At 39.6% G+C, this 16,413-nt stretch overlaps 2 protein-coding genes across 3 annotated transcripts; both read right to left on the bottom strand.

Moving 5' to 3' along the window:
* Nucleotides 1-84: 84 nt before the first annotated feature.
* Nucleotides 85-3,886, bottom strand: LOC111234306 (erythrocyte band 7 integral membrane protein-like). The gene is made up of 7 exons (XM_022762312.1): nt 3,768-3,886; nt 2,110-2,213; nt 1,929-2,001; nt 1,694-1,776; nt 1,364-1,567; nt 800-934; nt 85-638 (listed from the first exon to the last, which is right to left on the bottom strand). The coding sequence occupies exons 1-7, from the start codon at nt 3,829-3,831 to the stop codon at nt 450-452; spliced, it is 852 nt and encodes a 283-aa protein (XP_022618033.1). The 5' UTR covers nt 3,832-3,886; the 3' UTR covers nt 85-449.
* A 3,079-nt stretch (nt 3,887-6,965) lies between these two features.
* Nucleotides 6,966-16,383, bottom strand: proser1 (proline and serine rich 1). Of its 2 annotated transcripts, XM_022762461.1 has the most exons (12): nt 15,801-16,383; nt 15,642-15,707; nt 15,054-15,122; nt 14,742-14,836; nt 14,510-14,603; nt 14,075-14,185; nt 13,559-13,660; nt 12,689-12,767; nt 12,286-12,378; nt 9,607-10,978; nt 7,914-8,058; nt 6,966-7,781 (listed from the first exon to the last, which is right to left on the bottom strand). In XM_022762461.1, exons 1-12 carry the CDS (start codon nt 15,843-15,845, stop codon nt 7,653-7,655), a joined length of 2,400 nt encoding a protein of 799 aa, XP_022618182.1. In that variant the 5' UTR covers nt 15,846-16,383; the 3' UTR covers nt 6,966-7,652. The 2 variants fall into 2 exon arrangements, with proteins under 2 accessions (XP_022618182.1, XP_022618183.1); XM_022762462.1 differs by lacking the exon at nt 12,286-12,378.
* Between the last annotated feature and the right edge of the window lie 30 nt (nt 16,384-16,413).

Here is a 16,413-nt window from a genome sequence, read left to right as displayed (position 1 = left end):
CCCTGTGCTACACAGTGAGTACTCCCCGGCTTCCTCCCACAGTCCAAAGACATGCACATTAAGTTAATTGGCGACTCTAATGACTTAATATACTATGCATTTTATTGTATTAAAATATGCTGATCAACATTGCATAATAAAGTACAATATCATGATGCATGAGACAATTTTTATTATATAATCTTAATATGATACCAGTTTCATAACATTATTTGTGAAAGACATGTAAACTATGCTGACTATTCTGTAAATAATCTAAATCACATTGGTTAGCAGGCCTGTTCTGGTCACAGCTTGACTATATAAACACATCTGAAAAAATATCTTCCATTCAACAACGGCATTATCTCTCATCCTGACAGTTATTTTACACATAGCTGCAGAAATGTACCCTAATCACATCAAACAGTGACTTCAGGGGACCAGCAAATTGAGATGTCACTGAGGAATCACTTCTTCATGAAGTGAGACATGACATCCATGGGCAGAGGGAAGATGATGGTGGAGTTCTTCTCTGCTGCGATGGTGTTGAGAGTTTGCAGGTAGCGAAGCTGCAGGGCTGACGGAGACTCTGCGATCACGAGGGACGCCTCCTTCAGGGCACGAGATGCGTTCATCTCACCTTCTGCTGCAATCACCTGCGCGTATAGCGAGAAAAGAGAGATAAGGATTGTAAATCTAACTATTAAGTACACGAGTGTGCACTTTCCTTGTTCTTTTGTTTCTTCGCAATACATGTACATGCTTGCGTAACACTGTACACTGCATGTACTGTATGTGTCATTTCACATGTCCTGACCTTGGCTCTGGCCTCTCGTGCAGCTTCTGCTTCAGCAGCCATAGCTCTCTGCAGCTGGACTGGCAGCTTCACATCTTTAATCTCCACACGTTCCACCTTGATGCCCCAGTCATCTGTGGCCTCATCCAGGCTAGACTGGAAAAGGGAGAAAGAGCTTACACCTGTATCTTACAGTGTAATGTGTTTTAATCACATAGCCTCTACGTTGGGCATTTGAGGAAAAATAGTGAAATTTTACTCATGAAGCTGTTAATTAGTCAAACCAACTAAACCTCTGTCCACATTTTTCAAAATACTTTACTCCTGTGGTTCCCTCCTCCAACAAACAGTGCCTAAGATTAGGGCTTCATGCCAAAATCGAAATGGATCAAACTCTGCAGTTAATTATCTAAAAGGGAATTCTTTTGAAAAATCTATTAAACCCACATTACAATGTTTTTATCAGCATTGAATGCATTTTACCCAACATTGTCATATATTTTCCAGTCGTTCTCTGCTTCAAGTGTGAGAAATGCTCCGGTTTCAGCGGCTTTCTATCTTTAAACGGGGCTTTGGATTCTGTACCTGCATGCTGTGAGCGATGCCCTCACGGTCAGACAAGAGCTCAGCCAGGTTCTTAGTGCCCAAAACATTTCTGAGGGTGGTTTGTGCCAGCAGGCGGGTGGAAAAGTCAGCATTAGACACGTTGGCCACAGAGGCGATGGGGTCACTGACCCGGAAGTACACCACTCCGTCCACGCAAACTGTAACTGAGTCCTTGGTCAGGATCTAGGATAGAAAAACATGGCAGTTTGTGTATGTGTGTCCACAGATTTTAACTGTCATTTTCATTAATGCAGCAAATGAGCATTTCCCCCCCTGACAGTTTTGTGCTGTTGTTTGCATCAGCCCTACCTCTTGTGGTGGGATGTCAAATGAAACTGTTCGCAGATCCACTTTCACAAAGGAATCAGTGCACGGCAGGACAAAGAAAATTCCTGTGGACAAAACAGGGAACAAATCATCAGTAACAGTTACTATTCTTCATCAGTCTGACGTTACTATTTACTGTAAATGACCAACTGTATCCCCCAATCCAGCATTTTTTGAACAGTTGGTCAAAAGGTATAGAAATTGTCAGGGTTTCTACCTGGTCCTTTTGCCTTCCTGTCTGTGATGCGGCCAAGCCTGAAGATGACAGCACGCTCATACTCCTGAACAATCTGCAATACAGACAGGAACGACCGCGACACAGGCTCAGTTCACATTCACGTTTAAATGGTGGTTTTCTGCCCTTCTGCCCATTGTGCTGATTTATTGAGTTCACTCACCTTCAGACAAAACCAGATGGTGATGGGGAAGAGGCAAATTGTGAAGATGCCGGAGAGGATGACGATGAACCAACCGATGCATCCCAAAGACCCTGTCCTCTCAGCTAGAGAGAGAGCGAGAGAGAGAGAGGTTTGAAATTACTTAGGATCCCTGTAGAAGTGGAGATGAGGTGAAACTACAATCTCCACTGAGCAGATGTACAAAACTGCTGAGATACAAAGCAGAGCATACAAGCCAGTTTTGTGCCAACAAGAGTGATTAATATTATTAAACTGATTGGATTAATTAATTGTTATTGGATTAATTAATGGATTGTACTTCAGTTTTCCAGCTAATCTAACAGTGATACCAGCAGGTTGCAGACAGACAGAGCCTCACACAGACAGTACAAACAGTAATATGTTTACTCAGGAAGCATGATTCCTGGAGTAACACTCTGGTAATAAAGGAAAGTCACAAAGTGAGAGAAAGGTCTGTGTGTCATACTCCATCATAGTTTCCATCTCAAATAACTGCATGTCAGTCTTAATCCCTGAGAGTTTTCCTGCATGACACGGTCCACTGACACAGACACTGAGAACGATTGTGTCACCGGTCATTCCATTTCACAGTCGCATTTGGTTTTATGACTGATACTTGAGCAGCCAGTAGTATTACACTGTTGAATGACAATAATGATAAGATAATAAAAGTTCATCCCGTTTGCACTGCTGTGGTTCTCATTTCCTTTGTCCTATTGTTATAAACAACATGATTGTTTTGTTTTTTTATAGGTCAAACCACAGATACCACATTTCCTGTTGTGGAACTAAATCAAATTTCCAACCAAATTTCACCGTTACACTAAACTGTGAAGGAGCATTATTGCGAATTATTATTGCAAAACTTTCTTTCACATGATCTATGACAGTTATTTGGAAAGTGTATGTGTATATTGGATAAGATCTTATGAAGGCTGTTCTAATATAATCTTAGTTTATACAGCGATAACATTTTTTTATATCTGTGTTTTCTTTTACAATAGGTAAACAATAAAAAAAAGTAGGAAACCTGGGTACTTGAAGAAATTTCAGTTGGGACATATCTATGTAACATGATCCTGTCCAAAAGGTCGGTGATAACAAAGAAGTGGAAAACAATTATGCTGAAAAAAACTCTGATATGAAAACAAGCCCTTATCAGCAACCATATTAAGGAACATTTACACACAATTCAAATCCAGCTATGCAACATAACAATTCTCCTTTTCCTTTTGACACCACAGAGCATTGATACAGACACACACGAATGAAGAGGAGACACACACACAAACACTGACAGTCACATGCTTTTGGGACTCTTTATCTCGGTGACATGTGATTTCTGTCTCTATGACAATGGAGTTATACTATGCCCCAGCCTCTGTGGCTGCTTTCCACCAGGTGAGCTGCCACAGTGCATACATAACACACTCCTGCTCGCATAACTGATAGCTTACTGGCAAGTTACATTCAACATGGAGCTGATTGTTCAAGGATCAGTAAACAACTCCTTTGTTGATCTAAACCTTTAAAGGACTGGTGTCAGTAATATTTACTTTTTAACACAACCAGTTGTGTAATATTAAAGCTCAGAAGAAAAGACAGCAAATTTAAGTAAGAAATGTGGTTTAACTTACATATTAACTGATCTTTGCTTATTCCTCTTCTCTTTTGGCTTTCCATTTGGTCCTCCATTTCCATGTGTTGCACAAAACTGAGAGGGGAAGTGTGTTGTGAGTTTGTTAAAGTGCATTGAGGCAGGAGGGAGTCACCCAGCCTTTTAAAGCTGCAATGCTGCAATATAGTGTAGCTCCGGGAAGGTGTAGGTGTGGCTCCAACTCTGAGTTGATCATCAACAAAGTGCAATCATCATGATGCTAACAGGTCACAGAAAGTCTCAGAGTTTGTAAAATTATGTAGGGTGTGAGCAGGGGCGCCGTAAAGGGGGGAAAAGTTAGGACGATTCTAAGGGCCCATGACTGACAGGGGGCCTCCCAAAAAAATAAAAAATATATATATTTTTTTATTTACCTTTGGTGAGGGGGCCCAATGTGATATTTTTTCATGGGGCCCAAAATCCCTGGCGGCGCCCCTGGGTGTGAGTGTATACAATCATGGAAAAATACAAACAAATCCTGCTTAGCTGTTTAGAAATGAAAGAAGCAACCTAAAATACTGAAATAGATAGTATATGATGTATATGATATATATATATATATAATGATTTAATATGGCAATATTAAATTCATACATTATCAAACCTGCTTTTCCCCTTGATTCACACACTGGCAGCTGTCACTAAAGAGATTACCTTACAGGGAGTTCACACAGTGGGCCTTACCAGTTTCAAAATATTACAACTATTATCACTTCCTGACATTTTTCTCTGCCGTAGAAATACAGAATTTGATGCTGTACTTTCCTTTATTTTACTTCCTACTAGAATATAGAACTAATTAAAACTTTTGTGTCTATCTGACGATGAGCATGTTTGACACTGTTGGACTCTGTTTTATTCATTTGTTTGTTTGTTTTTGTTGTTGTTCTGCTTTTTTGGAGAGAATCTACAATGGTAAAAAATACATATATATTTTATGGTGTCTGCTGAGATTTCATGTTGTACATTAAATACAGTTTTAAAGACCTTCCTGTTCTTAGAAAAGGAAGGTATTTGCAATAGGAAAAAGAAGAAACAGTAGGGGGAAATAAATAGGTAGGCTTCAGAAAGACAATTATTTATTGAACAAAACTGAACAAAATGAACTGTACACTTAGGGAAAATGTTGTTACGCTCAGTTTTCCTATTAAATTGTTACATTTAAATATCTTAGTTTTCTTTACAATAAATGGCAAGGGACATTGAGGTAATTACATAAATTAAATAAAGTTTAAGCTTTTGTTAATGTCCAAGTCTGCTGTTGAAGAAACTGACAAATTCTTACAAAAAGCAAATCTGTATGAAATCAGGTCAGGTTTGCCTTGAAATTACCTTTTGCCTTGAAATAGTATTTTAAGATTCTTAAAAAGCTGCAGAGACTTTTTTTCATGTGTATAATAATACAACATTCACTCTACTGCAGATGTTAATTTTAACATGATTAGTGAATAATTCAAAGTATATCTAGAATGGAAAAATTGTAACAATGTGAGATCTCATGACTAATGGACACATGACTGATTGCATCACCAGCATGTTGAGCAATATTATGGCAAACACACCGCACTGTAAGGAGGCTATAAAACCATTAATACTCAGGGCTGGATAAACTAACTGCAAATAGGAAATGAAACAACATATGGTATATGACAAAACAACCCTGGTCAATGTCGTTAAAATGTGAAGTAGTTACAAATCCTGTCCATTTAATACATGTTATTTGCTTTTAAAGACAATTTGAAAAACAGAAATGTTTGACCTCTCAAAATGAAAGGTCCTAATTTAAGCGCCAACTGCAAGTCAGTAGACCCTGAGATTCCATTATATTATTGTTTCTGAATATTTTTATGTCCACCTTTATTTTTGATGACAGAGTTGGCCCTATGAGGATGGACACTGTTCCCTCTGTTATTGGTAGTACAGCTCTTCTTATACCTCCTAACCACTGCTGCAAGTGTCAGTCAGCTTAGCTTGTTCAGTAGCCTACTGATGCTCTTGTACCCTCTCCCGTCTTTCTGAAATTTAACAGGCTGGTTTCTTACAGGCAGTTCCTTACCATGAGGTGACACAACCCGGGCCAATAACTGACCAAGCTGTGTTCACAGGTTATTTCATAACTGGCTTAATCACATTTGTTGCAATGATCACATGCACTCTGACTGTTGTTTCAGTGAGGTTGTATATCAGGGTCCACATTTTCATTGTAGTCTATCTAACCTGTTTGTTATCAATTACACATGAGATTAAATACCCTACACTTCAACTTCCAAATAGTACAATTATTGTAAGATGGTACAACTTTGAAACATTTAACATTTTAGTGCACAGGGGTGAACACAGTCTCGTTGTATACTGTATACATATCAATGAAGATGCTTTTTTTTTTTTTTCAAGCTGTAATTAGTAATATACAGAAATATAATGGTAGTTGATTCTTTCTCTGAACACAAACCTGAACTTTTAACCTTTTCTTTGTGGATACAAAATTCATGTCCATTACGCTGCTTGTCCATGACAATGTCCCCTTACCACATTAATGGTTTTTTTGTTTTTTTTTTTAAACCAGAGCACATGTAGTTCATCCGACTGTTCGACCTCTTTTGATCTTGGCACATTTTGTGAAAAGTCACATAACAGGAGATAGTCGTAACAGAAATTTAAAAGCAAATAACAGTCTGGCCTCTATTCTATGATCTGTATGTCTCGCTGTTTTTGTAATTGTGAGTAAGTTGTGTTTTCATTATTTCATTATTTTGTCCACTTTCAGCAATATTACTCAAGAGGCCTGTTGGATAGTTATGGCGGCACTACATAGAAGAGAGAGAGAGAGAGAGAGACAGCGTCAGCTACAGCAAGCAGCAGTTTACTGACAAAATAATAGAACAGGTGCAAATACAAAAAAGGGAAAACAAACAAAAACAACACAGTGTAACAAACAAAATGTCTATTACTCTCAAACAATAAAGTAACTGTCTCAGAGTCAGAGTACTAACTGAGGTGTACAGTAAATGAAGAAAAATTACAGTTTTTACTACATTGCAAAGCATTACTGCAGAATACAGTCATATTGTCCTCAGAAATATCTGTATACAGTGTGTCTGGTCAAATACTGTAAAAGCACTACTAGCACTGTCGCATCTGTCAAAAGAATATTGTAAACATACAAAATGGGAATCACAGTAAACTGCTGACAGCCACAAGTGAGTGTTTACTAAAAATAACACAAGCATGAGCGGAGCTGCCAAATGCAAGTTTTGTATACAACACCCCCAACCTTGACACAGAACAAGGATTTAAAATATTCATGGTGTACTCACTTCAAAATGTGACTCAATATACCATATGTCAATGTTAAAGTTCATGTCATAATACAATATTCAATTCAGGACACTCAATCAGTATCATAAGCATGTTCTTTCTACTGAGATTGGACATGAGATACTACATGAGGATAATGTCAAGTCATTACATGATATCATGTACATTTTTTCAATTTTTCTATAATTCATTATTCACTAATAAATGTTGATAATCTTCATTAAAAACAGCAAATTCCAGCTAACATTAAAACCCGGTCACAGTCTATTTGTAAAACCTAAAACAACTTTGACAACTGATATTTACAACTGTTCACTATTAATAATATAGGAAATATGCCTTCTCCCCCATGCACTATCTCCACAACTTTCAATGGTAGTGTTCCTCGTTATAGTGAGTCATTCTGGGTGTAACGTACACAATATTGAAACATATATCTGCTGACCTGTGCTCTGTAGGGTTCAAGGCCAAAACATTAAACAGGGCAGGGTGTATGACAGGGGTTAACATGTAAGTCTACTTAACGTTTCAAACAGAACTGTGGATTTCATTGCCAACCCAACTGAGGGTGCAGGCCTGGTTGGAGGGGGAAGGTGTTTCCTGGGCCTGGAGGGTAGTTGGTGAAACTGTTGGGCAACTGTTGAGGAAAGCTCTCCAAAGCAGATGTGGGATGAGCCTGGAACAAGACAAAGAAAGGTAGTGTTTTTGTAGCAGTGAGGCTTTATCAAACTGGCATTCAAATACTTGTTCTCACCCCGAGTAATGTGTGTGTGTGTGTGTGTGTGTGTGTGTGTGTGTGTGTGTCTACCTGCAGCAGGGCAGACTGCATGGTTGGGTTGTGGAGGCCACCAAGGGTAGCAGGGGAGGCAGACGGAGAGAAGCCTGGTACCCCAGGGAAGGACAGCAAGCCGGGGAACCCACTGCTTCCTGGAGGCTGGAGTCCACTGCTCAATCTGGAACACACACATAATTACTGTCAGACTATAAAACTTAAGAAAAAAATAGTTAAACATTTTTGGGAAATGTCTTGCAAGCTCCTTGTTAGCTTAGCATACCAGCACCTCTAAACCTAAATAATTAACATGTTATATATCTCATGTACAGACCAGATTTTGATGTTGCATGGAGGGTAATGTGCTAGACATTGTCTGAAGAGTTACCAGGCAACCAGCAGTGACGCCAGGTAGTAACTGCTCTCATCTTACTCTCTGCTAGAAAGTGAATAAGAGCATTTCCCCAAAATGTCAAACTATTCCTTTAAGTCTCTGTACATGGTTTGAGTATAGTCCATTAATATTTGTGTTTACTGTCTGAATGGTTAGGGGCATATCACACACGACATTTCCTGCACCAGATCATTTGCTGCATTTCCTGTCTGTCTCCACTGTCACTATCTAAGAAAGGCATAAAATTCCTCCAAAAATAAGTAAATAATTTGTGTTTCTGTGTTGTGTTTCTTATTTCATAAGAATATAAAAATGGATGTATGAGAGTGGATACCTCTTCTTACGTCTTATAACAGTGGTTGCAAAATAGTAGTATAAAGGTGGTATATTGTTGGTATCTCATGTGTGCATGTGTTTATCTGTTTATTTACTTAGACTTTACTATGCTATATGGCACTCCCTGTGTATAAACATTTAAAACTATTAATTGCTGGTTCAATAAATAGCTCTTCCACTTGTCTCTTGAGTGCATGAAATATCAACAAAAAGTGAGGCTTGTGCTTACAACACACAACAAGATAACATGCTTAATATATGACTGGCAGTAATCACCGAGCAGAGCAGGAAGGACCTCTTCAAGACAACATAAACCAAAGTCTAACCATCACACCACAGAGTAGGAGTGGACTTTGCACTTTGCAAGTGCAGTGTTTCCACTCATCAAACACAACCCAAAGTGGAAACTCACTTAACATGATTTATGATACCCTATTTATCAACCACTTTACACGCAATTGGAAACCAATGCCACATGTTCTAATTACAGGTAGATAGTAAGCAGTTGTAATCTAACACACTTTTTGTCAAATTCAGTGAATATCTCCTCATGGTCGGCTAGCTGTCCGTTCTGTGTTAGTGCTGAAAAAATATGCGGTGTTCCTACATATTCTTCCTAATGAATGAATGATTAAATGACTGATAGGGACTGCAGACTAGAGACTGGTGAAGGTAAACACACCATTTACTCCAAACTATAATTGCATTGGAGAGACCTTTTACTCAGAGCCTATTATAACTATTAACTATTGTGATCTAGCATCATTAAAGATGGAGTGGCAGTATAAGCCTTCTGTAACAGCTAATACAATTGGCAGACAAGGATCTCCATTCAAAGTCTGCTGCTGCTATGGTCTGAAACTAAATTAAATATCAGTAGAAAATCAATATGAAATCATTAGGATTATTTTAAATTATTCATATGAAGTGGTCTCTGTATACTAGACATTAAAAATTTCAAAGCTCTCTGTAATTGCCCATCAAACTTGTCTGACATACCCAGGCTGGAAATTGGAGCTGAAAGCAGATGCAAAGCCTGGTAAAACTGGTGATGATGATGGAACCCCCGCTGCTGCTGCTGCTGCTGCCGCTGCCGCTGCCTGCAGTGGCGCTACTGATGCTACCGAGGATGGAGTGGCACCTGGCAGTCCCATGAATGAAGACAATACAGGGCTCCCAGCACCGTGCCCCCCTGACACACCCAGTCCTGGGAAGGCAGCGGCGCTAGGGCCAGGCGGAAGGCCTGGGAATATAGAAGGGGCAGAAGTGAGGCCTAGGCCGAAAGCGGAGGCTGCACTGGGGGCAGCGTTGGTAACCAGGCCTGGGTAGATGGAGGTTGGTGGGTGGTTAGAAATGTTGCTAGTGGGAGGCATCGCGGGCATTGATGAAGGGATGGAAGAAGGAGGGAGAGAGGAAGAAAGGGAAGGGAAAGGGGACAGGCCGGGATAATGAGAGGGAGCTGGGCTAGAGGACAGAGCTTGGAGGCCAGTGATAGCAACAGGACTAGGGAGAGAGACTTGAGGGGAACCTGAGGGGTGTGACAGACCCAAGGAACGTGCCAGGGCAGCCTGCGCAGAACCTTGGACGACCAGAGAGCTAACAGACGGTGTGCCAGAACGAGAGGTACCCTTGAAAGCAGAGTGCACAGGGCTGTTACTGCCACTGCTGCTACCCCCAGTGTGCCTGTTCAGGACTCCTGCTGCAGCAATGGCAGCCTGAGCCTGTGCAGAGTGAGCCGGAGAGGGTTTGGGACTGGGGCCTGGGGTGGAACAGCTTGGAATTCCTGGGGTGGATGATCCAGGGGTGAGAGACTGTGGTCCAGAGGGGGTGTAACTTCGTATCACTGATCCAGAGGGGTTACCTGCTTGTGGGTGTATGCCAGGGAAAGTGGGTCCTGACTGGTGGTCTGTGGACTGGGAAAACATTTTCTGTTGAGTTGAGCCCATGGAGTTTGTCTGAGACAGGAGGTCTGGGCCACCGCGGGAGGTAGCGGGGGTACCTGGTCGGGAAACGACATGGAAGGGCGAAGAGGAGAAGCCCCCACTACCAGGGACAGGAGTTCCACAAGGGGTGCCTGAAGGGGTGTGGGTTTTAATGACAGATGAGGGTGTAGGTGTGGCATGACCACTGGGGGTGTGTGGTCCTGCTTTAATGACAGATGGGGATGGAGCAGGGGAGGGAGAGGGGGCATTAGGGTTGTGAGAGGGCACCATGCCAGGGAAAACTGGTGTGATGGGAGTTGTGGGAGGCGGCTGAGCGGGAGAGGCCTGGGGTGGGACAGGGGTAGACGGCGTGGACCCATGAGGAATGAGGAGGGGCCCGCTGTTGACTCCAGGTGTGGTGTTCTGGGGATTTCCTGGTTTGGCGTAACCTGGAAGCAGAAGGAGATCCAAGTTGGTAAGAAAAGTTATAAAATAAAAAAAATAATGACTACTGTTATCTGACATGATACTAGAATCAACTAAGAAAAAGAAAAAAAACTTAAATACATTTAAATGGTACAAAATAGGTACATTAAATGATTAACTTCTGTGTCTTTCTGATCAATAGTGTTATTGTTAAAAATGAAATTTAATTCCAGGACATACACAGAATAGGTTAAAGCCCAACAAATTATTGTAGAAGAAGCAATCCACTCAAATATATAAAAAATGAGAGAGGAAACAGAGCAAAGAGGAATAGCCAGAGAGCATCCCTGCGTGCAGCTTATTACATGGATATTCCAACAATTTTCAAGATTGGAATATGTCTTCTTTTTACCTTTGGGGAAATGTTTGGTAACTTCAAATTAACCTTCACCACATCTCACACTGTTATGATCTGGACATTTTCTCAATTTAATAAAACTCAAGTCATCTTTGTGCTTATGACCAGAAATGTCCCCAAAGGCCCTAAAAGATGTATTTCAATTGTGAAAACTGATAAGACCTTGCCTTCAAAAAATAAGTTATCCCAAGCAATGCATGTTAAATGTCAGCCCACAGCATGATTCCAGAAAGAAAAAGATTAATGACATTAGTTTGAAGTTATTCCCAGTCCAGGCACCCAAAGACCTGTCCTCACAAATCACCAAAACATACTTCTGCACTGACTGACCAGAAAATAGAAATTTCTGCAAGATGTAAAGCAATACAATACAACAGCCTTGCAAAAAATACTGTTTCGTTTTTGTTGAGTCTGCTATTTTAGACTTTGTCTGTTGACTCCACTCTATGGCACTTCTTGAGGCTGTAATTTGTTTTTATGTTCTATTGAATGGCGTTTAGATATAATTTCCTTATTGTCCCACCTCATCTACATATATGCAGGAGAAAGAATATATATTAAATGTAACAGAAAAGCAGGTGCATTGGATATAATCCAGTCTAATCCAACGTCCCCTCAAAAATTACCATGAAACTGAATCAACATCTCTCTACGAGCTCTACATGAAGAGTTTTAACTTGAATCCAATACACAGCTGTTGTAGTGGACTGCATTAAAATGAACAGGGGGCTGTATTTTTCTGGTCACTCAGTGAACAGTGAACAGAAGTGAGAAGCGCATTCTTCACCTGATAAAGGCAGGAAACTGGAGAAGCGCAGGTAAGCAGCATGCCAGGAAGTTAGGCAGCAAGCTTCAGGGATTGCCTATTTGCTGTCACAAGCGCGCACACACTCGCTTTCCATCGAATCATACCTGCTACTTTGTGGGTGGAGTTGTAGGGGGGAGGGGGCACGCTGGCTGTTATAACCCCTCCCACAGAAACAAGGCCTGCGTTGTTGTACGCACCTGAGTAGCAGTTGCAAATATTAACAGTGTCCACCACACACTCATGCAGATACACACATAAATTTAAGAATCACACACAACTCAACCTACTACCACCTTTACTTCACCCAATCCCAGATGGCAGTAATAAAACATGCCTAACTATAACTTAGAGCCACTCAAAGCAGCATTACTAATTCCTCAGTCAGCTTAGAGCTCAGTATCTGTTATATCCATTTTTTTTTATTATTGATTAGTTGTATACAGTCTTCGATTACTGCACAGAGCAGGGAAAAGGCAGGGATATGTGTGTAAGAGGATTATTTCTTACTTGGTGCGATGGTAGCATGGGGTCGGCATGGTGGTATAGGGTAGGGCACAGGCCGATGAGGGTTGTAGGTTGAAGGAAACTAAAAAGGAAGACAATAGATATAGAACACTCAATTTCCTGATCAGCCAGTTCTGTCCAATTATAAAATTTAATGTTTCTTTAAGTGTATCACTAACCAATCAATGTCTACACTATAAAGGCAGCAGTTTAGACATTTCCAAAATGGTAGACATTACTACTATTTCAAGGAGATTCACGTAAAGAAGCTCTTAAATTTCTGGGTGGGATCTTCAAAACTGAAAACACAAAACTGAAAGGATTTAGGATCTCTGATTTTCCCTAATTGTATGTGCAAGTTTTCAAAGGTGACAAAAGGCAACTAACACATTGATCATATTGAGGATTAAACCAAAAAGAAAAATATGGCATGTCAAACCGCGTTTGTGTAAGGTTATCTAAAAGCCAACAAATATCATAATGTTGCCATATTCCAAGTGAACATTTATGGAAGATGTTAATGAATACCAAAAATCAAACATCTTTCATAACATAGGAAATGCTGGAGTATAGTGCGCAAAGCCACTTCCCATGTTTTATATGCAGATGTGAAGGGTGGCCATTAATGTGTTCCTCTTCATAGTATATTACTCACATATTTGTTTCTGTGTGTGTTTCCATAACTCAATTTACACCTTCTATCTTAAAGCCTTTACTCAAGTCCACTTGGCACGCTCACCCTGGTCTATGATTATCTTATATCACAAGGCTCAACACTTAGGTTGAGGTCTTTATCATGTCTAAGTAATATAATCAGTCGTGTGAGGCCTCTATTATATCATCCCCGTCACAAATTCCCTTGTTAATGCTTACAGGTTTGAATGGTCCAATAATCCGAGAAGCAATTCCTTTCCCCTCCATACTGTTAGAGGTATCGTCTTTCTTCTCTCCTTCTTTTTTTACCGCAGGGATTCCCTGTGATTGTGAACAAAATACATTTTTTGCAATGGTCAGGCTGCACATGTTAAAAAAAACTTAGTAACTTTGTAAATTACCAAGAAAAACAAAAACATTGGTATATAGTTTCAAAGTAGTACATCAACATTTCATTAAGATTTTCCCTGTCAGTCTCCTTTTGTATTTTGTCTACAGACAGTGCTGGAGGTGAGACAGATTCTGAACTTTGTTCTGTTCTCTAATATGCTGAGTCAAGGAGGTAGGACAGGCTTAACTATATGGACCTACATATCACAGACATAATAAAATTTACATTCTCATTTCTGTTGTCACGTAGTGGTGGTGAGCTTGTAGCAAACGTATGTAAAATCCTTTTACTCTGGACAGGGACACCTTCAGCAAAGCTCAGCATAGAGCCATGCACATACTTACAGGGAATGTGCCAGTGACCAGGCTGGGTCTGCCTTTAGGGTATGGATTCCCTGGTATCATACCACAGGAGGAGATCATGGCTACAGGAGCCTTGCAGCCAACCTTACATACCTAATGAAACAAAAGTAGAATTATTTTAGGAATCATGTGTACAACAATAAAAAATATTATAATTATTAGGGATGTCAAAGGTCAGTCATTCAAACAGACACACTGCTCATTTAAGAGTTTAATTTTAGTTTATATTATAGTTTGTTTGTTTTGTTCCATGGAATCAATTGTTTGTTTGTGTGACCTTATGGTTATCAAAGGAACTCCACAAGGTATTTTGATACCAAGACATACACATGAGATTAGCAAATGAGCCTTCCATGCTAACCTACCTAGGACACAAAAAACATAATGGAATGAATGAATCTGGAAAGGTGAACTTACTTGCTCCAGTATCCTGCGAGCTCGCTTCTTTTCTGACAAGTGTATGCGAAACAGGTCCTCCACAGGACGGTAATTTTGAGCATCTGAAATGTTCCTGTATGGGAACAAAGACCCAACATTTCTCAAGTAACCATTTAGTCCAACTCACCACTGAATAAATCAAACAGGCTGATACTACAACATTTTTATTTATTTATTTATTATTATTATTATTTTTTTTAAATGTACTCACAAAGCTATCAGTTCCAGAACAATCAGTCTGTCCTTTGAGAAAGTGAAGCAATTCAGGATATTTGCAACTTTGGTTGTAGGGATTGCAACCATTTTCTAAAGGCAAAAGAATGAGAAACATGTTCAACTAACACTTGAAATGTACCAGTGACAGTGAGAAGTCACGGTTCCACACACAATGATGTATTTTGCTTTACCAATTTCACTCCTACTATTTCTATTGTTAGCATGATATAAATGGGCAAAGATACTACAATAAAATACTAATGCAAACCATTTGGTACCCCGGTGACTTAAAACACCTGTTACTTACATGCTGCAGGGCTTTCACTGCTTTAATCTGCGGGTCTGCCCATGAAAAATACTTCAGTATTTCCATCACCTGCAGAGAACAAGACAGTATTACAACTTACAATTACACTAACGCTGCACTGCTCTAGTATAGAAGTCGTATTAAATATAAGAGAGTATTGATATGGATTAAAATGATATTCCAACAGTATGTAAGTTTACCTCTGTTAGGTTGTAACTAGCATGAAAACAATTTTAAATACACATTTATCCTCAGTGTACATTACATCAATGAACAACAAGGTTTTAGTAATTATATTAAGTTACACAGGCATGCTTAAACATCAAAACCCATGGTTTCAATTTACTTAAGAATAATATTTTGAAATCTACCCAAATGCAGCATTGGTTATGAGGTAAATTAACAACAATAACATTATCTAATATTGTCTAATTTTGGGACTACATATTTATTACATATCCGTTTAAGCACTATATGTCATGCAAAAATTGTGAATTGTTTGACAGATTTTTGTGGGAACCCTGTCTATCTAGTGTGATAAAAATACAGTTGAACATTAGATGACAGTATTGCCGTTTGGGCAGTTACCTGCTCACTGGAGAAATATCCATGCACCTGCTCTATGGCTTTGATGCGCTGATCAGTCAGGACGCACTGAAACACAGGATGGAGAATTAGCAAACCCTGGGGATGAAAGGATTTCAACTCATAAATCGGATAGACAATTTAGGATTAGAGTATTTTCACCTTTCTTATCTCATCCAAAACAATGTCAAAAGACTTTTTATCCATGTTTGTTGATATAAACAGACGCTAGCCTCTTTGACAATGAACACTTATTATACCACGCACTTGGTAAATAGACTTTTTACAACACAACAGATAAAGTAATTCAAGACAAAATGCATTCGGTTGACTTTAATTCTTAAGTACTTTGTTGATCTGGCGTCACTGATTCATTCATAATACAATGAAAGCATCATTTAAATCAATTAATATTCGCAGTAAATGATTAGCTCCGTAATAAAGCTGCATGGTCTTTCCAGTCCTTTACGATACAACTTTTCCGCCTGTGAACAATGACTTCCAAACGAGGAGCTGTATGCAGCAGATCTGTCCGCAGCTAACAACAAGCTAACAACAAGCTACAGCTACCGCAGTGCTGAGCACAGTTCAACAAAATCACACTAGGAAATGCGAATAAAATATCTGCACATCCTTTCATCCAAGCTTAGTTTAAACCTAATTCTGGCGATGAATACAATAAAGTCTGGAAAATGTATAAATTCATTTAAAAAAAAAAAAAATTAAAGGAAAGATAGCACTGTAGCTAGCTTCCACTGACAGCTGGCGCTAGTAA

Source organism: Seriola dumerili, unplaced genomic scaffold (genome assembly GCF_002260705.1).
Source record: "Seriola dumerili isolate Sdu_G_001 unplaced genomic scaffold, Sdu_1.0 BDQW01000449.1, whole genome shotgun sequence".
Lineage (NCBI taxonomy): Eukaryota > Metazoa > Chordata > Actinopteri > Carangiformes > Carangidae > Seriola > Seriola dumerili.
The sequence above is the reverse complement of the archived record's forward strand: the minus strand, read 5'-3'. Positions and strand labels throughout refer to the sequence as shown.